Below are 17249 nucleotides of genomic sequence, written 5' to 3'. Positions count from 1 at the left end.
ATGAAGCAGAGAGTGTTTGAGGACCGGGACATCCGTAGGGAGACCAAGGTGCTTGTCTATAAAGCTATTGTCCTCCCAACCCTGCTCTATGCCTGTGAGACGTGGACTGTCTACAGACGTCACATGCAGCTCCTGGAACGTTTCCATCAGCGCTGCCTCCGGAAAATCCTGCAAATCTCCTGAGAAGACAAGCGGACAAATGTCAGTGTGCTGGAAGAAGCAAAGACCACCAGCATTGAAGCGATGGTCCTCCAACATCAACTCCGCTGGGCCGGCCACGTTGTCCGGATGCCTGACCACCGTCTCCCAAAGCAGTTGCTCTACTCCGAACTTAAGAACGGAAAAAGGAATGTTGGTGGACAGGAAAAGAGATTTAAAGATGGGCTCAAAGCCAACCTTAAAAACTCTGGCATAGACACTAAGAACTGGGAAGCCCTGGCCCTTGAGCGCTCCAGCTGGAGGACAGCTGTGACCAGCAGTGCTGCAGAATTTGAGGAGGCACAAGTGGAGGGTGAAAGAGAGAAACGTGCCAGGAGGGAAGCGCGTCAAGCCAACCCCGACCGGGACCGCCTTCCACCTGGAAACCAATGCCCTCACTGCGGAAGAAGATGCAGAGCAAGAATAGGGCTCCACAGCCACATACGGACCCACAAGGAAACCCATCATGGAAGACCATCTTACTCGTCCAATGAGGGATCGCCTAAGTAAGTAAGTAAGTAAGTAAGCAATGAAGGTGCAATGTAGATGAAGCCCCTGACTCTGGAAGAGCTGGGTTCACATCTCCGCTCGGCCATAGAAACCCATTGAGTGGCTATAGGCCTTTCCTCGAGGCTGAGAGAATGTGACTTGCCTATAGCCACTCAATGGGTTTCTATGGCAGAGTGGAGATATGATTTTTGGGGTTTTCTAATCAGCATGCCCTTCTTGGCATCATTGTCTCCAGTCAAGCCTTGCTGGCCTGTCCCAAGGCAATTTTGCATAAACACTTATTAGACTGTCATTTCCTAGGCTGTATCTGCTCTGTATCATTAATGCAGTTTGACTCCACTTTCTCCCTTTCAATGCACTCAGGATCTTAGCCTGGAGCTCTTCTTCCAAGGCGCGGCCCCTTTAAGAAAAGTCAAGGCGAGGTGGAGAAACTGGTTTGGTATGGAAGGCTTGCAAAGGCGTGACAACAAGGGAAAGGAGGTGGCAGCCCACATTGCAGAGGAGGCGGGCCCAGGCGCTTGAGTGGCAGGGGCGTGGGGCCAATCAGAAGTGCGGCTACCTGCTGGGACCTGCAGGTGTGACTCTAGTTTGATCAGGGATCGCCTCTGGCAGGGAAAGGCTTTCCAAAAGGGATCCAGAAGGGATCATGGAGCCTATTTCGAACTGGAATCCTCAAAAGGTGGTGACTTGGATGAGAGGTGAGAGGGGCAGGTGGGACTGGGAAGGGGGGAAAACACCAACCTGGCTTGGACAGGTGTGTTGTTACCTGGGGAAGATAATAATATTTCCCCCCTTCATAAGGAGGATATATGGAACTTACAAAACTTTAGTTTCACAAGTAATGAGTGTTTGGGGTAACAGATTACCTTCCACACAGTTGTATAAAATCCACATTGAACTGGGAGATATGGCAGTGTGGACTCAGATAACCCAGTTCAAAGCAGATCTTGTGGATTATCTGCCTTGATATTCTGGATTATTTGGCTTTATGGAAGAATCCTTCCACGCAGCCCTATATCCCAGAATATCAAGGCAGAAAATTCCACAAGATCTGCTTTAAACTGGGTTATCGGAGTCCACACTCAGATAATGTGGGATTTTCTGCCTTGAAATTTTGGGATTTAGGATTGTGTCGAAGAGCCTTGAGAATTGGATGTAACACACACAAAAAAAGTGATATAATGCTTCTCCCCATGCCTTCTATACCACTTTCCTCCCCCTCATTGATTTACTACGTATTCGTTAAGACTTAATTTACTATCACTAACACAAGTACCCTACATTCCCTTTTCCCAACTATATTCTCTGGAATATCTATCTCTGGAATATCTAACTACAAGAGAGGAAATTCCATCTGAACATGAAGAACTTCCTGACTGTGAGAGCCGTTCAGCAGTGGAACTCTCTGCCCCAGAGTGTGGTGGAGGCTCCTTCTTTGGCCACGGTAGTCCACGCTCTGGTTACATCCCGCCTAGATTACTGCAACGCTCTCTACGTGGGGTTGCCTTTGAAGACAGCTCGGAAGCTTCAACTAGTCCAACGCTCGGCAGCCATGATACTAACAGGAGCAGGACGCAGGGAGCATACAACCCCCCTGTTGCACCAACTCCACTGGCTGCCGACTTGCTACCGGGCTCAATTCAAAGTGCTGGTGTTGACCTTTAAAGCCCTAAACGGTTCCGGCCCAAGCTACCTTTCCGACCGCATCTCGGCCTATGAACCCACCAGGACTTTGAGATCTTCCGGGGAGGCTCTGCTCTCGATCCCGCCAGCTTCACAGCTGGCGGGGACGAGAGACAGGGCCTTCTCGGTGGTGGCTCCCCGGCTGTGGAACACCCTTCCCACAGAGATTAGATTAGCACCATCGCTAATGGTCTTCCGCAAAAAAGTAAAGACCTGGTTATTTGTGCAGGCGTTCGAATAATTAGTGCAAGACTGGTAATGACATAGGAATGGAACAATGGATGACGAATCTGGATCATGTTTTTAGTGATGAGATGCTAGTGAATGGTTATCATAGTAATTGTGTATTAATTGTGTATTAGATTAGGTTATTAACTGTTTATATTGATGTTTGAATTCTGCTGTGTTTTGTGTCTTGTGAACCGCTGTGAGTCGCCTTCGGGCTGAGAACAGCGGTATAGAAGCAAAGTAAATAAATAAATAAATAAAATAATAAATTTGGAAGCTTTTAAACAGAGGCTGGATGGCCATCTGTCAGGAGTGATTTGAATGCAATATTCCTGCTTCTTGGCAGGGGGTTGGACTGGATGGCCCATGAGGTCTCTTCCAACTCTTTGATTCTATGATTCTATGATTCTATCTATCTGTGTGTGTGTTTCTAATATATGTAATTACTTTATGCTTGTGGGTAAACAATATTTCTTGCTGTTTCTTTGTCAGTGTTGATGTGGAGAGTGCCTGGTTTGCCTACTCTATATCTATGGCTGGATGGGTCTTTGTCAGGAGGGCTTTGATCACGTTTTCTTGCCCTGGTGAAAGGAGTTGAACTGGATGGCCTTAAGTATTTTCTATTGGTCATGGGGGTTCTGTGTGGGACATTTGCCCCAATTCTGTCATTCGTGGAGTTCAGAATGCTCTTTGATTGTAGGTGAACTATAAATCCCAGTAACTACAACTCCCAATTGTCAAGGTCTATTTCCTCCAAACTCCATCTGTGTCCATATTTGAGCGTATGGAATATTTGTGCCAAGGTTGGTCCAGATCCATCATTGCTTGCGTCCACAGTGCTCTCTGGATGTAGGTGAACTACATCTCCCATATGCAAGGTCAGTGCCCACCAAACCCTTCTGGTGTTTTCCCTTGGTCATGGGAGTCCTGTGTGCCACGTTTGGTTCAATTCCATCATTGGTTGAGTTCAGAATGCTCTTTGATTTTAGGTGAACTATAGATCCTAGCAACTACAACTCCCAAATGACAAAATCAATTTTTGAGTGATGGCCACTCCTTGGGTTAGTAGGTGTTTTGTGTCCAAATTTGGTATCAATTCATCCAGAGGTTTTTGAGTTATGTTAATCCCACTAACAAACATTACATTTTTATTTATATAGATATGGAAATGATTAACTAAAAACCAACAAAACCAATTAACCAGGGAGAAAGAAATGGGGGGTCGCGTATCTCCTTCAGGAGAGATAATAATAATAATAATAATAATAATAATAATAATACTTCATTTATACCCCGCTTCCATCTCCCCAAGGGACTCGGTGCGGCTTACATGAGGCCGAGTCCACAATACATCAATACAAGCAATTTTTTTTGTCGTGTCAGGAGCGATCTGAGAAACTGCAAGTCGCTTCTGGAGTGAGAGAATTGGCCGTCTGCAAGGACATTGCCCAGGGGACGCCTGGATGATTTTGATGTTTTATCATCCTTGTGGGAGGCTTCTCTCATGTCCCCGCATGAGGAGCTGGAGCTGATAGAGGAAGCTCAACGTACAAGCAGTCCTAAATCAGTATAAAGTGCTTTAGAGGACATAATGCTAAGGGTTCATTATTTTGGGAAGGCACACTGGAATAACCACGTTTTCAAGCTCCTCCTAAAGACTGCCAGAGTTGGGGCATGCCTGATGTCCTTAGGAAGTGAGTTGAGGGGCCACCACCGAGAAGGCCCTCTCTCTCGTCCCCACCAATCGTGCTTGCTATGTAGGTGGGAGTGCAGATGATCAAAGAGATCGTGTGGGTTTGTACACAGAAATGTAGTAAACATAACAATAATAATAAATAACGAGACCTTGTCCAACTACAACTCCCTCCCAAGATCCCATAGCATTTTTTAATTTATCATGTCAGAAGTGAGTTGAGTTATTTATTTATTTATTTATTTTATTTATTTATCGGTGTCATCAGCAACCATACCATTGCATTACATTTCTAACAGAACAAAACAAACAAACAGATTTTAAAAAAACACAGATTTTGCAAACTTGGTAGTTGATTAAATGTCCTTTGACCAGTATCTGGCCACTTGGAGTGCCTCTGGTGTTGCTGCAAGAAGGTCCTCCATTGTGCATGTGGCAGGGCTCAGGGTGCATTGCAGCAGGTGGACAGTGGTTTGTTCTTCTCCGCACTCGCATGCCGTGGATTCCACCCTGTAGCCCCATTTCTTAAGATTGGCTCTGCATCTCGTGGTGCCAGAGCGCAGTCTGTTCAGCGCCTTCGAAGTCTCCCAGAGGACTGGGCGATCTGGAAGGCACTGAACAGACTGCACTCTGGCACCACGAGATGCAGAGCCAACCTTCAGAAATGGGGCTACAAAGTGGAATCCTCGACATGCGAGTGTGGAGAGGAGCAAACCACTGACCACCTGCTGCAATGCAACCTGAGCCCTGCCACATGCACAATGGAGGACCTTCTTGCAGCAACACCAGAGGCACTCCAAGTGGCCAGATACTGGTCAAAGGACATGTAATCAACTCTCATACTCACAAATTTTGTAATCTGCTTGTTTGCTTTGTTCTGTTAGAAATGTAATATAATTTGACTGGTTGTTCTGACATGACAAATAAATATTGATTTATACCCCACTTTATCTCCCCCCAAAGGGGACTCAAAAAAGAGTCTATCCCAAACTCTGGTCTTCCAGGAATTGTTGGACTGCAGCTCCTGGAATCCCAGATCATCATCCAAGTCAGCAGTTGGCTTCTGGGAGTTGAATCAGGTGGAGAAGTAAAGTTTGGGGATTATTAGGAAACATCTCAAAGGCCAAAGCATCCCCCAGAATGGGGTCTGGGGTGACTTCATCATGCCCAACAATGGTCATGGCTTGGACTGAAGCGAAAGGCAGAAGTAAAAGGCAGTGCAATTTTCCTGCTTCTTGGCAGAATGGGGTTGGACTGGATGGCCCACGAGGTCTCTTCCGATTCTATGAAAGCGTACAGAGGCTCGGAGAGCTGCCCGACCTCTCTTTCCGACCCAAATTAGAAGCATTCCTGGGCTGGGCAGGGTTCAATGAGTGGGATGGCAGTTTCTCCACTTCCCGAAACAATCACCCTGACCTTTTCAGGTGTGTTGACGTGGTAGATAGGGCAAGCGAGTGAGTGCGGAAGGGGGCCGTAGCCAAAAAGTGGCCGTAATCCTCTCTTCTTTTGGGGGTTCCTTTTTGAGGAGGTTCTGTGTATTTCCAACCCAAGAGGCAAAGAGATAGATAAGACCAAAAAAGAGGGAAGCAGGGAGATTTCAAGCAAATCTCTCAGACTTCCTCTTCTATGCCGTTATATTTTTCCTGCCGTTCAAGTTTGCAGAACAGACACTGAACCAATATATGATAATTTAATCTGTCAGATCTGAGAGGCTAGATGTTATGATATCTCCTCCAACCTTGTACAATTTAATATATATCTCGGGGTTGTTGTAAGAATGATGGTGTGTACTTTCAAATTATTCCTGACTTATGGTGACCCTAAGGTGAACCTGTCACAGGGTTTTCTTGGCAAGGTCTGTTCAGAGGCTTCCACTGAGGCTGGGGACCCTTCTACACTTCATTACCAAAGCATATAATCCATATTATCTGTTTCGAACTGGATTATATGTGTCTACGCTTCCATATAATCCAGTTCAAAGAAGATAGTCTGGATTTTATGTGGCAGTATACAAGGGGTTTAGGGCTATTGCTATTTGCAGTCCAGCAACATCTGTAACAGTGGTTGTCAACCTTCCTAATGCTACGACCCTTTAAAACAGTTCCTCTTGTTTCGGTGACCCCCCACCATAAAATTATTTTTGTTGCTACTTCATAACTGTAATTTTGCTACTATTATGAATCATAATGTAAATATCTGATATGCAGGATGTATTTTCATTCACTGGACCAAATTTGGCACAAATGCCCGATACGTTGAAATTTGAATACTGGTGGGGTTGGTGGAGGGATTGATTTTGTCATTTGGGAGTTGTAGTTGCTGCGATTTGTAGTTCACCTACAATCAAAGAGCATTCTGAACTCCACCAATGATGGAATTGAACCAAACTTGGCACACAGGACTCCTGTGACCAACAGAAAATACTACAAGGGCTTGGTGTGCATTGATCTTGAGTTTTGGAGTTGTAGTTCACCTACATCCAGAGAACACTGTGGAATCAAACAATGAAGGATCTGGACTAAACTTGGCACGAATACTCAGTATGCCCAAGTATGAACATAGATTTTTTTTTTTGTCGTGTCAGGAGCGATCTGAGAAACTGCAAGTTGCTTCTGGTGTGAGAGAATTGGCCGTCTGCAAAGATGTTGCCCAGAGGACCCGGATGATTTGATGTTTTTATCATCCTTGTGGGAGGCTTCTGTCATGTCCCTGCACGAGGAGCTGGAGCTGATAGAGGGAGCTCATCTGCCTTTCCCCGGATTCGAACCTGTGACCTGTCGGCACAGGGGTTTAACCCACTGCACCCACTGCACCACCGGGGCTCATGAACATAGATGGAGTTTGGGGAAAATAGACCATGACATTTGGGAGTTGTGCTAGAATTTATAGTTCACCTAAAATCAAAGCACATTCTGACCCCCACCAACGATAGAATTGGGCCAAACTTCCCACACAGAACCCTCATGCCTTGAAGGGACTCACTGGCATGAGCCTCCCTCCAGCCTTGCATGCTCTCCCTTGCCAGCACATACACACCATACGCCGAGCGCACGTGCTCACCCCTCTTCCCATGATTGAAATCTCAGAAACAGCCCTCCCCTTGGATGAGAGGCTGCCCAATCACAGCGGAGGAGAGCTTTTAGTGGGAGGATTCTCTATCTGTTTCCAAAAAAAGGAAGAGAAGGACAGATGGAGAATCTTCATCCTCCTCGTAAGACCATCAGAAATCATAGAATCATAGAATATATGTTTTTTTAAAAAAATATATATTTTTATTAGGGAATAAGAGTGAAGGGAGAAACAAGGATTAAAAGCTTCCAAAGAAGGAGCCTCCACCACACTCTGGGGCAGAGAGTTCCACTGCTGAACGGCTCTCATAGTCATGAGGAAGAACTTCCTGACTGTGAGAGCCGTTCAGCAGTGGAACTCTCTGTCCCGGAGTGTGGTGGAGGCTCCTTCTTTGGAAACTTTTAAACAGAGGCTGGATGGCCATCTGTCAGAGGTGATTTGAATGCAATATTCCTGCTTCTTGGCAGGGGGTTGGACTGGATGGCCCATGAGGTCTCTTCCAACTCTATCATTCTATCATTCTTTGATTCTATGATTCTATGAAAGGGAGGGGAAAATATATTTTTCTAATACAAGTAAAGTGGGAGTACATTAAATGATAGAAAAGTAGGAAACCTTATAGAGAGATAGAATGGGGGGGGGGGGGGGAGAAAAAAACAAAACAAGAAAAAACAAAACAAAACAAAAAATGAGTTTATGCAAAAGATTGTCCAGAAAAATAAAAATAAAAAATAACATAAAATTCTTGGTGACTGCCATCTAGTCCTTTCCAGGTTTACCTTTGTCTCTATATAAATTATCTGTATAGTGAGGGTAATATTTCATAACGTTTAAATGAACTCAGTCGGTTCTTGTTTATTCATTCTTTTAATTTCCCATTTTTTTCATATTCCTCAAACTTGGACCAGTCTGTATATTTAATCGGATTTCCCAAATTTTTCTTTAATAAGAAAGTTAGTTTATCCAATATTTTTTTTCTGATGATCTTTGGTGACCCCTCTGAAACCCCCTTATGACTCCCCCCCCCCCCCGCCCCAGGGATCCTGACCCCCCAGGTTGAGAAACACTGATCTGGAAGGCTGTGTGAGTCTCACTTTTGATATATTTCTTCCTCTGAATGTTAATTTCAAACTTAAAGCAAATGATTAACAATTATCAACTTCTTCTATATCCGTGCAAATTTTTAGAACAGAGTTTGAAAACAGTGATATTTATATACCAGGAATGGTGTGTTTATTTACAAAGAGGGAGGTGTCATTTGGTTGAACAGCTTCCGGTAGGAAATGTGCATACAATCTTCGTAGTGGCATTAAACACGGTTAAGAATGATTGTTTCACTATTGAGTTTGCCCCACAATGTGAGGCTGTCCCTAAGTTACAAACATCCGACTTACAAATGACTCATAGTTAAGAACAAAGGTGAGACAACAAGAAGTGAGAGAAGCCTACCTCTGGGAAGGGAAATCAATTCCTGGAAGAGTTGTTATTATTATGGAGAGAAGGGGTCTCAAATGAAGCTTTCTCACCAATCCTTGTTTCCACAACAAGCCAAAGTTTTCTAAATTCATTTATCAGAAAGTGAGGTGAAATCTTCTGAACAGGTGGCAAAACAAACACCACAGTGGTGTTAACCCTTCCAGCAGACACCAGCCAGAGCTATTGTCCTCCCAACCCTGCTATATGCCTGTGAGACGTGGACTGTCTACAGACACGTGCAACTCCTGGAACGATTCCATCAGCGGGTTGTTGTAGGTTTTTCCGGGCTATATGGCCATGTTCTGGAGGCAATTTTTCTCCTGATGTTTCACCTGCATCTATGGCAAGCATCCTCAGAGGTAATGAGGATGCTTGCCATAGATGCAGGCGAAACGTCAGGAGAAAAATTGCCTCCAGAACATGGCCATATAGCCCGGAAAAACCTACAACAACCCATGGATTCCGGCCATGAAAGCCTTCGACAATACGATTCCATCAGCGCTGCCTCCGGAAAATCCTGCAAATCTCTTGGGAAGACAAGCGGACAAACGTCAGCGTGCTGTAAGGAGCAAAGACCACCAGCATTGAAGCGATGGTCCTCTGCCATCAACTCCGCTGGACCAGCCACATTGTCCGGATGCCCGACCACTGTCTCCCAAAGCAGTTGCTCTACTCCGAACTCAAGAACGGAAACTGGAATGTTGGTGGACAGGAAAAGAGATTTAAAGATGGGCTCAAAGCCAACCTTTAAAACTCTGGCATAGACACTGAGAACTGGGAAGCCCTGGCCCTTGAGCGCTCCAGCTGGAGGTCAGCTGTGACCAGCAGTGCTGCAGAATTTGAAGAGGCACGAATGGAGGGCGAAAGGGAGAAGCGTGCCAAGAGGAAGGCGCATCAAGCCGACCGAGACCGCCTTCCACCTGGAAACCAATGCCCTCACTGCAGAAGAAGATGCAGAGCAAGAATAGGGCTCCACAGCCACATACGGACCCACAAGAATATTGGAAGACAATCCTCCTCGGAAAACGAAGGATCGCCTAATTAACTCCCTAGGCTGTCCAAACTAAATGATAGATATATTTTTGACTTTAAAAATGTACCTGTTCCGACTTACATACTAATTCAACTTAAGAACACATTCGCAGAACTTATTTGTAACTTGGGGACTGCCTGTAAAGGATTGCTAATTGCTGGGGGATCATTCTCTGTAAGAGGCATAGCTTGGGCATGTATATATTTCTTGTGTTTGATATGGGATCTGAAGTGGCAGACATGCAGCCTCATCCGGAGAGCCTATAGTACTTTTAAGGACTCAGGTTCTCACCCTTGTGTGTCTGCCAATCTACTGTGGGAGTTTCATAGAAGAGAGGAAAGTGAATGCTTCTGTCTCCCATGTTTAGGACTGGATCCGGTCTTACAAGACTACCCATTTGAGACGTGGGGCCTGAATGGGAAGAGGCTGCTCCGTTTGTCTTATCGGGACCTGGAGGTTTTGGGTGTGAGACGTGTTGGCCATCAGGAATTGCTTCTGGAAGCAGTGGAGCAGCTCTGTATATTGGTGAGTGTTTTATATATATATATAATTTGAGAAACTGCAAGTCGCTTCTGGTGTGAGAGAATTGGCCGCCTGCAAGGACGTTGCCCAGGGGACGCCTGGATGATTTGATGTTTTTTTTTTCATCCTTGTGGGAGGCTTCTCTCATGTCCCCGCATGAGGAGCTGGAGCTGATAGAGGGAGCTCATCTGCCTCTCCCTGGATTCGAACCTGCGACCTGTCGCTCTTCAGTCCTGCCGGCACAGGGGTTTAACCCACTGTGCCACCGGGGGCTCCATCTATATAAATAAAAATGCAGTGTTCGTTTGTGGGATTAGCATAACTCAAAAACCACTAGACGAATTGACACCAAATTTGGCCACAATACACATATCAAGCCAACGAGTGACCATCACTCATAAAACACCGAAAAACACAGCAGAAGAGACTTAAAAAGCCAAAAAACAAAAAATACATTACAACACATGCACAAAACCACACACACACACATATACACAAATACACACACATATACACATATATACACACAGAAAACACATACATACATAGACTGGGCCACAGCAACGCGTGGCAGGGGACAGCTAGTATCTATATACATAAAAATGTAATGTTCAACAGGCCTTTGATCTTGGATATTGTTGTTTTTAAATTGTTTTTAAATGGTTTTAAATTGCTTTTAAATTGTGTTAGATTTTAGCCTGTTCTTGTAAGCCGCTCCGAGCCCCAGGGGAGTGGCGGCATATAAGTTTGAAAAATAAATAAATAACTCAAAAACCACGCGACACATTCACACCGAATTTGGACACAATACACCTATCAGGCCAACGAGTGACCATCACTCATAAAAACACTGAAAAACACAGTGGAAGAGACCTAAAAAGCAAAAAAAAAAAAAAAAAACAACCCAAAAACAATTACAATGCATGCGCAAAACCACATAAATACACATATACACAAATTTATACACACACATAAACACAAATATATACACACACAAAACATATATACACAGACGGGGCCATAGCAACATGTGGCAGGGGACGGTTAGTGTATATATATATATATATATAGAGAGAGAGAGAGAGAGAGAAAAGGTTTCCCCTTAAGTCTAGTCTAAGAGCCAGTGTTGTCCGTAGACATTTCCAAGGTCATGTGGCCGGCATGACTGCATGGAGTGCTGTTACCTTCCTGCAGAAGCGGTACCTATTGATCTACTCACATTTGCATGTTTTCGAACTGCTAGGCTGGCAGAAGCTGGGCCTAACAGTGGGAGCTCACCCCACTCCCCGGTTTCCAACTGCCGACCTTTTGATAAGCAAGTTCAGCAGCTCAGAGGTTTAACCCATTGTATAACTGGGGGCTCCCTGTTTGTTTACTTATTTTTCTACTATTTTGCTCTGATGCCTACCTACTCCAGCCATTCTGCTAACAGGAGTAGCAGTTCATCAATATCAGCCATTATAATTATTGCTTTAAAAAAAACTACAAGCTTTTGTGACCATGCTGACTCTGGGAGATGTCATTTTAAAACTAATTTTCCCACCCTCAGTCTATATATTATCTCCTGCTATGCTGAGTGAGTTCTACTCCTTTCCTTAGAACTATGAGCTGTCGTCGCTGAGCCTGCGGACGCTCACAGAGAAGCTCCAAGGGATCATTCGGACCATCCAGGTGTTCATATTGAGCCGCCGGAAAGTCAGCACCTACAATGGAGACGCTGTTGACAAGCCGAATTCAGACCTCCTGGCCTGCATTGTAGAGCTGATCGGGGCAGCTAAAGGTCTCTTCTTATGGCTCAACAGGTAGTAATTATTGAGATTGAGATATGAGTTTTGTTCATATTTTAAAAATAATTTTATTGCATTTATATCCATTTCATTACAAAAAAATCTCTACAATCTATATAATTACTTCTTCTCCTTTCCCCCATTGTGCTACTCCTTGTGCGCTCCATCTCTGGAGTTCTTCTTTTCTTTATGCTCCCACCAAAACCTCATTTCTTCTGGTGGGAGTTGGTTCCCATCTTCTTTCCTTAATGTTTCCTTAATAAATATTTTCCATATATTTTCAAAATCATTATCCTTCCTTAGGCCTTTTTTGACCTTTAGATTGCATGTTAATTTTTGATTTATTGCTAATTTCCAAATTTCCTTGTACCACTCTTCTATCTTAATTTCCACCTTTCCTTTCCAATATTTTGCTATTAGTAGCCTTGCAGCCGTTAACGTTATAGATTATTTTCATCTTCCTTCCATTCATCTGTATAATAAATAGATAACAGTATAATGTATTGTTGAAGGATTTCATGACCGGAATCACTGGGTTGTTGTAGTTTTTTCAGGCTATATGGCCATGGTCTAGGGGCATTCTCTCCTGACATTTCACCTGCATCTATAGCAAGCATCCTCAGAGGTAGTGGGGTCTGTTGGAACTAGGAAAAAGGGTTTATATATCTGTGGAATGACCAGGGTGAGACAAAGGACTCTTGTCTGCTGGAGCTAGGTCTGAATGTTTCAACTGACCACTTTGATTAGCATATAATGGCCTGACAGTGCCTCGAGCAAACTTTTGTTGAGAGGTGATTAGATGCCCTTGTTTGTTTCCTCTCTGTTGTTGTGCTGTTGTAATTTTAGAGTTTTTTTTAATACTGGTAGCCAGATTTTGTTCATTTTCATGGTTTCCTCCTTTTTGTTGAAATTGTCCACATGCTTGTGGATTTCAATGGCTTTTCTGTGTAGTCTGACATGGTGGTTGTTGGTGTGGTCCAGCATTTCTGTGTTCTCAAATAATATGCTGTGTCCACGTTGGTTCCTCGGGTGCTCTGCTATGGCTGACTTCTCTGGTTGAAGCAGTCTGCAGTGCCTTTCATGTTCCTTGATTCGTGTTTGGGCAATACTGCATTTGGTGGTCCCTATGTAGATTTATCCACAGCTGCATGGTATCCGGGTGGTCAGTTGAAACATTCACACCTAGCTCCAGCAGACAAGAGTCCTTTGTCTCACCCTGGTCATTCCACAGATATATAAACCCTTTTTCTTAGTTCCAGCAAACCTCACTACCTCTGAGGATGCTTGCCATAGATGCAGGCGAAACGTCAGGAGAGAATGCCTCTAGACCATGGCCATATAGCCTGAAAAAACTACAACAACCCAGATAACCGTATAGTCGCCGGATTTATATTATTATTTTTCTTCATAATACTTTGTATTTCTACTATAACATTTGCATTGCCACCACGTGTGGATATATGTACCCCTTTCTTGGCAACCCCACCAACATTTTTCTGAACAACCCTTATCCATATTGTGTACCTTTGTCGGGGTCAGATGCCATTTCCATACCATCTTGTAGTTGTTTTCTTTTATCCTAATTGATAAATTCTTGAGGAGTCTTGCTCTCCATAATTTTTCCCAATTCCTTTCTTCTATTTTTATTCCCAGTTCTTCCTCCCACAGTTCCCTTGTTTGTATCCCTTTTCTCCCCCCTTTAATCTCTATTAATATTTTGTGCATCATACTTGTTATCCCTTTTTGATTCTCATTTTCTTCTTTAGCCTGTTCTTTTAATATTATATTTTCAAATTTTGTTGTTTCTCTTCCCTCTGAGCACTTTCCTTTCCAATTTTTGAACTATTGGTCCAGTTGGACCCAAGGGAGCCATGATATCTTTTATTGACCTTGTAATGATTGTATATTTATGCTATTGTTTTTAATTGTTTTAAAAAAAATATGATTTTTTTGGGCTTTGAATTTTGCCTCTGTAAACCGCTTTGAGTCGCCCATGGGCTGAGAAAAGTGGTATATAAATATAGTAAATGAATAAATAAATACATTTAATTTGCCTAGGATTTCCTTAATGCTGCTCTTCTCCTTTATTTGTTCCATCCAACTTCCAATTTTGTCTAATTTCTTCTTTTTCAACTCCTTTCAGACGGATGAAAAAAGATAAGATAGTTACACAGTCGGCCCCCCGCATTCCCGGGTTTGGTTTCATGGATTTGATCATTCACTGATTAGTTTAAAATGCTTTCTCTAGGAAGTCAAACTACAGGACTTGGAGCAGGCATGGACCAACTTTGGCCTTCCAGGTGTTTTGGACTTCAACTCCCACAATTCCTAACAGCCTAACAGTAACTTCCTTTGTAAAATAATATGCAAAGTTCCCCAAGTGATACTACTTGGTCAGTAGACACCCAATGGGAGGTTGGCTTTTGAGTTATAGCTAGTAGCCCAGTGTGTTTTAATGGTTTGGCTCACTGTTCATTTGATTTCTGCCAGCACAGTAAATTTCTGAAGGAATCTATTGCATTAGGACTTACCAGTATATTCTTGCAGGTATCTGTTCTTCCACTTGCATGATTATTCGGCCAGCCGAGACATCATCTGGCTCTGTGGAGACTTGGCGGAGATTGTGCAAAAGGTAAGTCTCTGTAGTGGCTGTCCGCTATAGAGGCGGGCTTCTGTGCCCTATTTGATGCTCTACCATCCTTGGCGTAGGTCGTGTGGCCTATAGTAAATGGGAATTGGAGTCCAGCATCTGGAGAACTGTTTGAAATGCTCACACTTCCCTTAGAGCAGTGGTTCTTAACCTGTGGGTCCCCAGATGATTTGGCCATCAACTCACAGAAATCCGAATAGCTGGTTAACTGGCTGGGAGTTCTGGGAGATGTTGGCCAAATCACCTGGGGACCCATAGGTTGAGACCCACTGCCTTAGAGATTTATTTATTTACTAGCTGTCCCCTGCCACGCGTTGCTGTGGCCCAGTCTGTTGATCTGGAAAATAAATTAATGAGAAAGTGTTGGTTTCTAATATATGTCATTTCTTTATGCTTGTGGGTAAACAGTATTTCTTGCTGTTTCTTTGTCAGTGTTGATGTGGAGAGTGTCTGGTTTGCCTACTCTGGATCATGCAACATATAGTTGTCCTTCATTAGGGGTCCCTTGCAAATCTATGATACTATATCTCCGTGTGCGTGAATCATAGCGATCTATCTATATCTATGACTGGATGACTCTTTGTCTGGAGGGCTTTGATTATGTTTTTTTGTCCTGGTGAAGGGAGTTGGACTGGATGGCCTTAAGTATTTTCTGTTGGTCATGGGGGTTCTGTGTGGGAAATTTGCCCCAATTCTGTCATTTTTGGGATTCAGAATGCTCTTTGATTATAGGTGAACTATAAATCCCAGTAACTACAAATCCCAAATGTCAAGGTCTGTTTCCCCCAAACTCCATCTGTGTTCATATTTGGGCATATGGAATATTTGTGCCAAGTTTGGTCCACATCCATCATTGTTTGAGTCCACGGTAGTCTCTGGATGTAGGTGAACTACAACTCCCAGACTCAAGGTCAATGCCCACCAAACTCTTGTAGTCTTTTCTGTTGGTCATGGGAGTCCTGTATGCCACGTTTGGTTCAATGCCATTATTGGTGGAGTTCAGAATGCCCTTTGATTGTAGGTTAACTATAAATCCCAGCAACTACAACTCTCAAATGACAAAATCAATTTTTTTGAGTGAAGGACATACATTGGGTTGTTAGGTGTATACTGTCCAAATTCGGTGTCAATTGGCCCACTGGTTTTTGAGTTCTGTTAATCCCACAAACGAACATTACATTTGTTGAGTTTCAGGAACATTCCATCGTTGGTGGAGTTCAGAATGTTCTTTGATTGTAGGTGAACTATACATCCAGCAACTGCAACTCCGAAATGGCAAAATCAGCCCCTCCTCCCCAAAAAAACCCTTACCAGTATTCAAATTTGGGCGTATCGGGTATTTGTGCCAAATTTGGTGCAGTAAATGAAAATACATTACAATTCATAACAATTGCAAAATTACAGTTATGAAGTAGCAACGAAAATAATTTTATGGTTGGGGGTCACCACAACATGAGGAACGATATTAAGGGGTCGCAGCATTAGGAAGATTGAGAAATACTGGGCTGGTATTCAACCTGTCTGATCTTGAAAGCTATGTAGGGTCAGTCCTGGTTCGTACTTGGATGGGAGACCATCAATAAATATAAGGGGCTGTAGGCCATATTTCATGTCCTGGTGTTCATCTGCAATTGTTTAAGTTTGTGCTGCTGGAATCATCATCCAAAGCAAAAAGAAGCACAATTAAAGCCCTGGCAAACCGTGTAAAAAGAACCTGTGAAGCCCACCTCCTCCAAGGTGAACTGAACCATGAAAGCTTTCGACAACACACATTATTGATTTATTTATTTATTTAGAGGTTTTCTATACCGGCCTTCTCAACCTCGACGAGGGACTCAGGTTGGTTTACAGCATATATAAAGTAAAAGGTAAAGGTAGTCCCCTGACATTAAGTCCAGTCATGTCTGACTCTGGGGTGTGGTGCTCATCTCCATTTCTAAGCCGAAGAGCCAGCGTTGTCCGTAGACACCTCCAAGGTCATGTGGCCGGCATGACTGCATGGAGCGCCGTTACCTTCCCGCCGGAGCGGTACCTATTGATCTACTCACATTTGCATGTTTTCAAACTGCTAGGTTGGCAGAAGCTAGGGCTGACAGCGGTAGCTCACGCCGCTCCCCGGAATCGAACCTGCGATCTTTCGATCAACAAGCTCAGCAGCTCAGTGCTTTAACCCACTGCGCCACCGGGGGCACCCATAATATATAAAGTACAATCATATAAAAAACCACAAGTATTAAAATAGTACAACACAGTACAATAAAAACATCATCATTATCATTACATCATTACAGTTTCCTACGCCAAATCGTCAATCCAGTCAGTCATAGTCATGTTCGTGGTCACAGTTCATCATAATTCATCATAGGGAAGGTTCTAGGTTCAGTCCTTGAATGCCACATT

The 17249-nt window shown here is 43.7% G+C and overlaps 1 protein-coding gene across 1 annotated transcript in view; it reads left to right on the top strand.

The window, feature by feature from the left end:
• The first annotated feature begins 1257 nt into the window (after positions 1 to 1257).
• CNKSR1 (connector enhancer of kinase suppressor of Ras 1) overlaps positions 1258 to 17249 on the top strand; it is a 74674-nt gene continuing 58682 nt past the window's right edge. The window contains exons 1-4 of the mRNA XM_060784474.2: positions 1258 to 1406; positions 10258 to 10415; positions 12012 to 12214; positions 14747 to 14831. Coding sequence (XP_060640457.2) covers positions 1355 to 1406; positions 10258 to 10415; positions 12012 to 12214; positions 14747 to 14831 — 498 coding nt within the window. The 5' untranslated portion in view covers positions 1258 to 1354. The remainder of the gene's footprint in view (positions 1407 to 10257; positions 10416 to 12011; positions 12215 to 14746; positions 14832 to 17249) is intronic.

Source organism: Anolis sagrei, chromosome X, assembly GCF_037176765.1.
Source record: "Anolis sagrei isolate rAnoSag1 chromosome X, rAnoSag1.mat, whole genome shotgun sequence".
Lineage (NCBI taxonomy): Eukaryota > Metazoa > Chordata > Lepidosauria > Squamata > Dactyloidae > Anolis > Anolis sagrei.
This window is presented reverse-complemented; position numbering and strand designations above follow the sequence as displayed.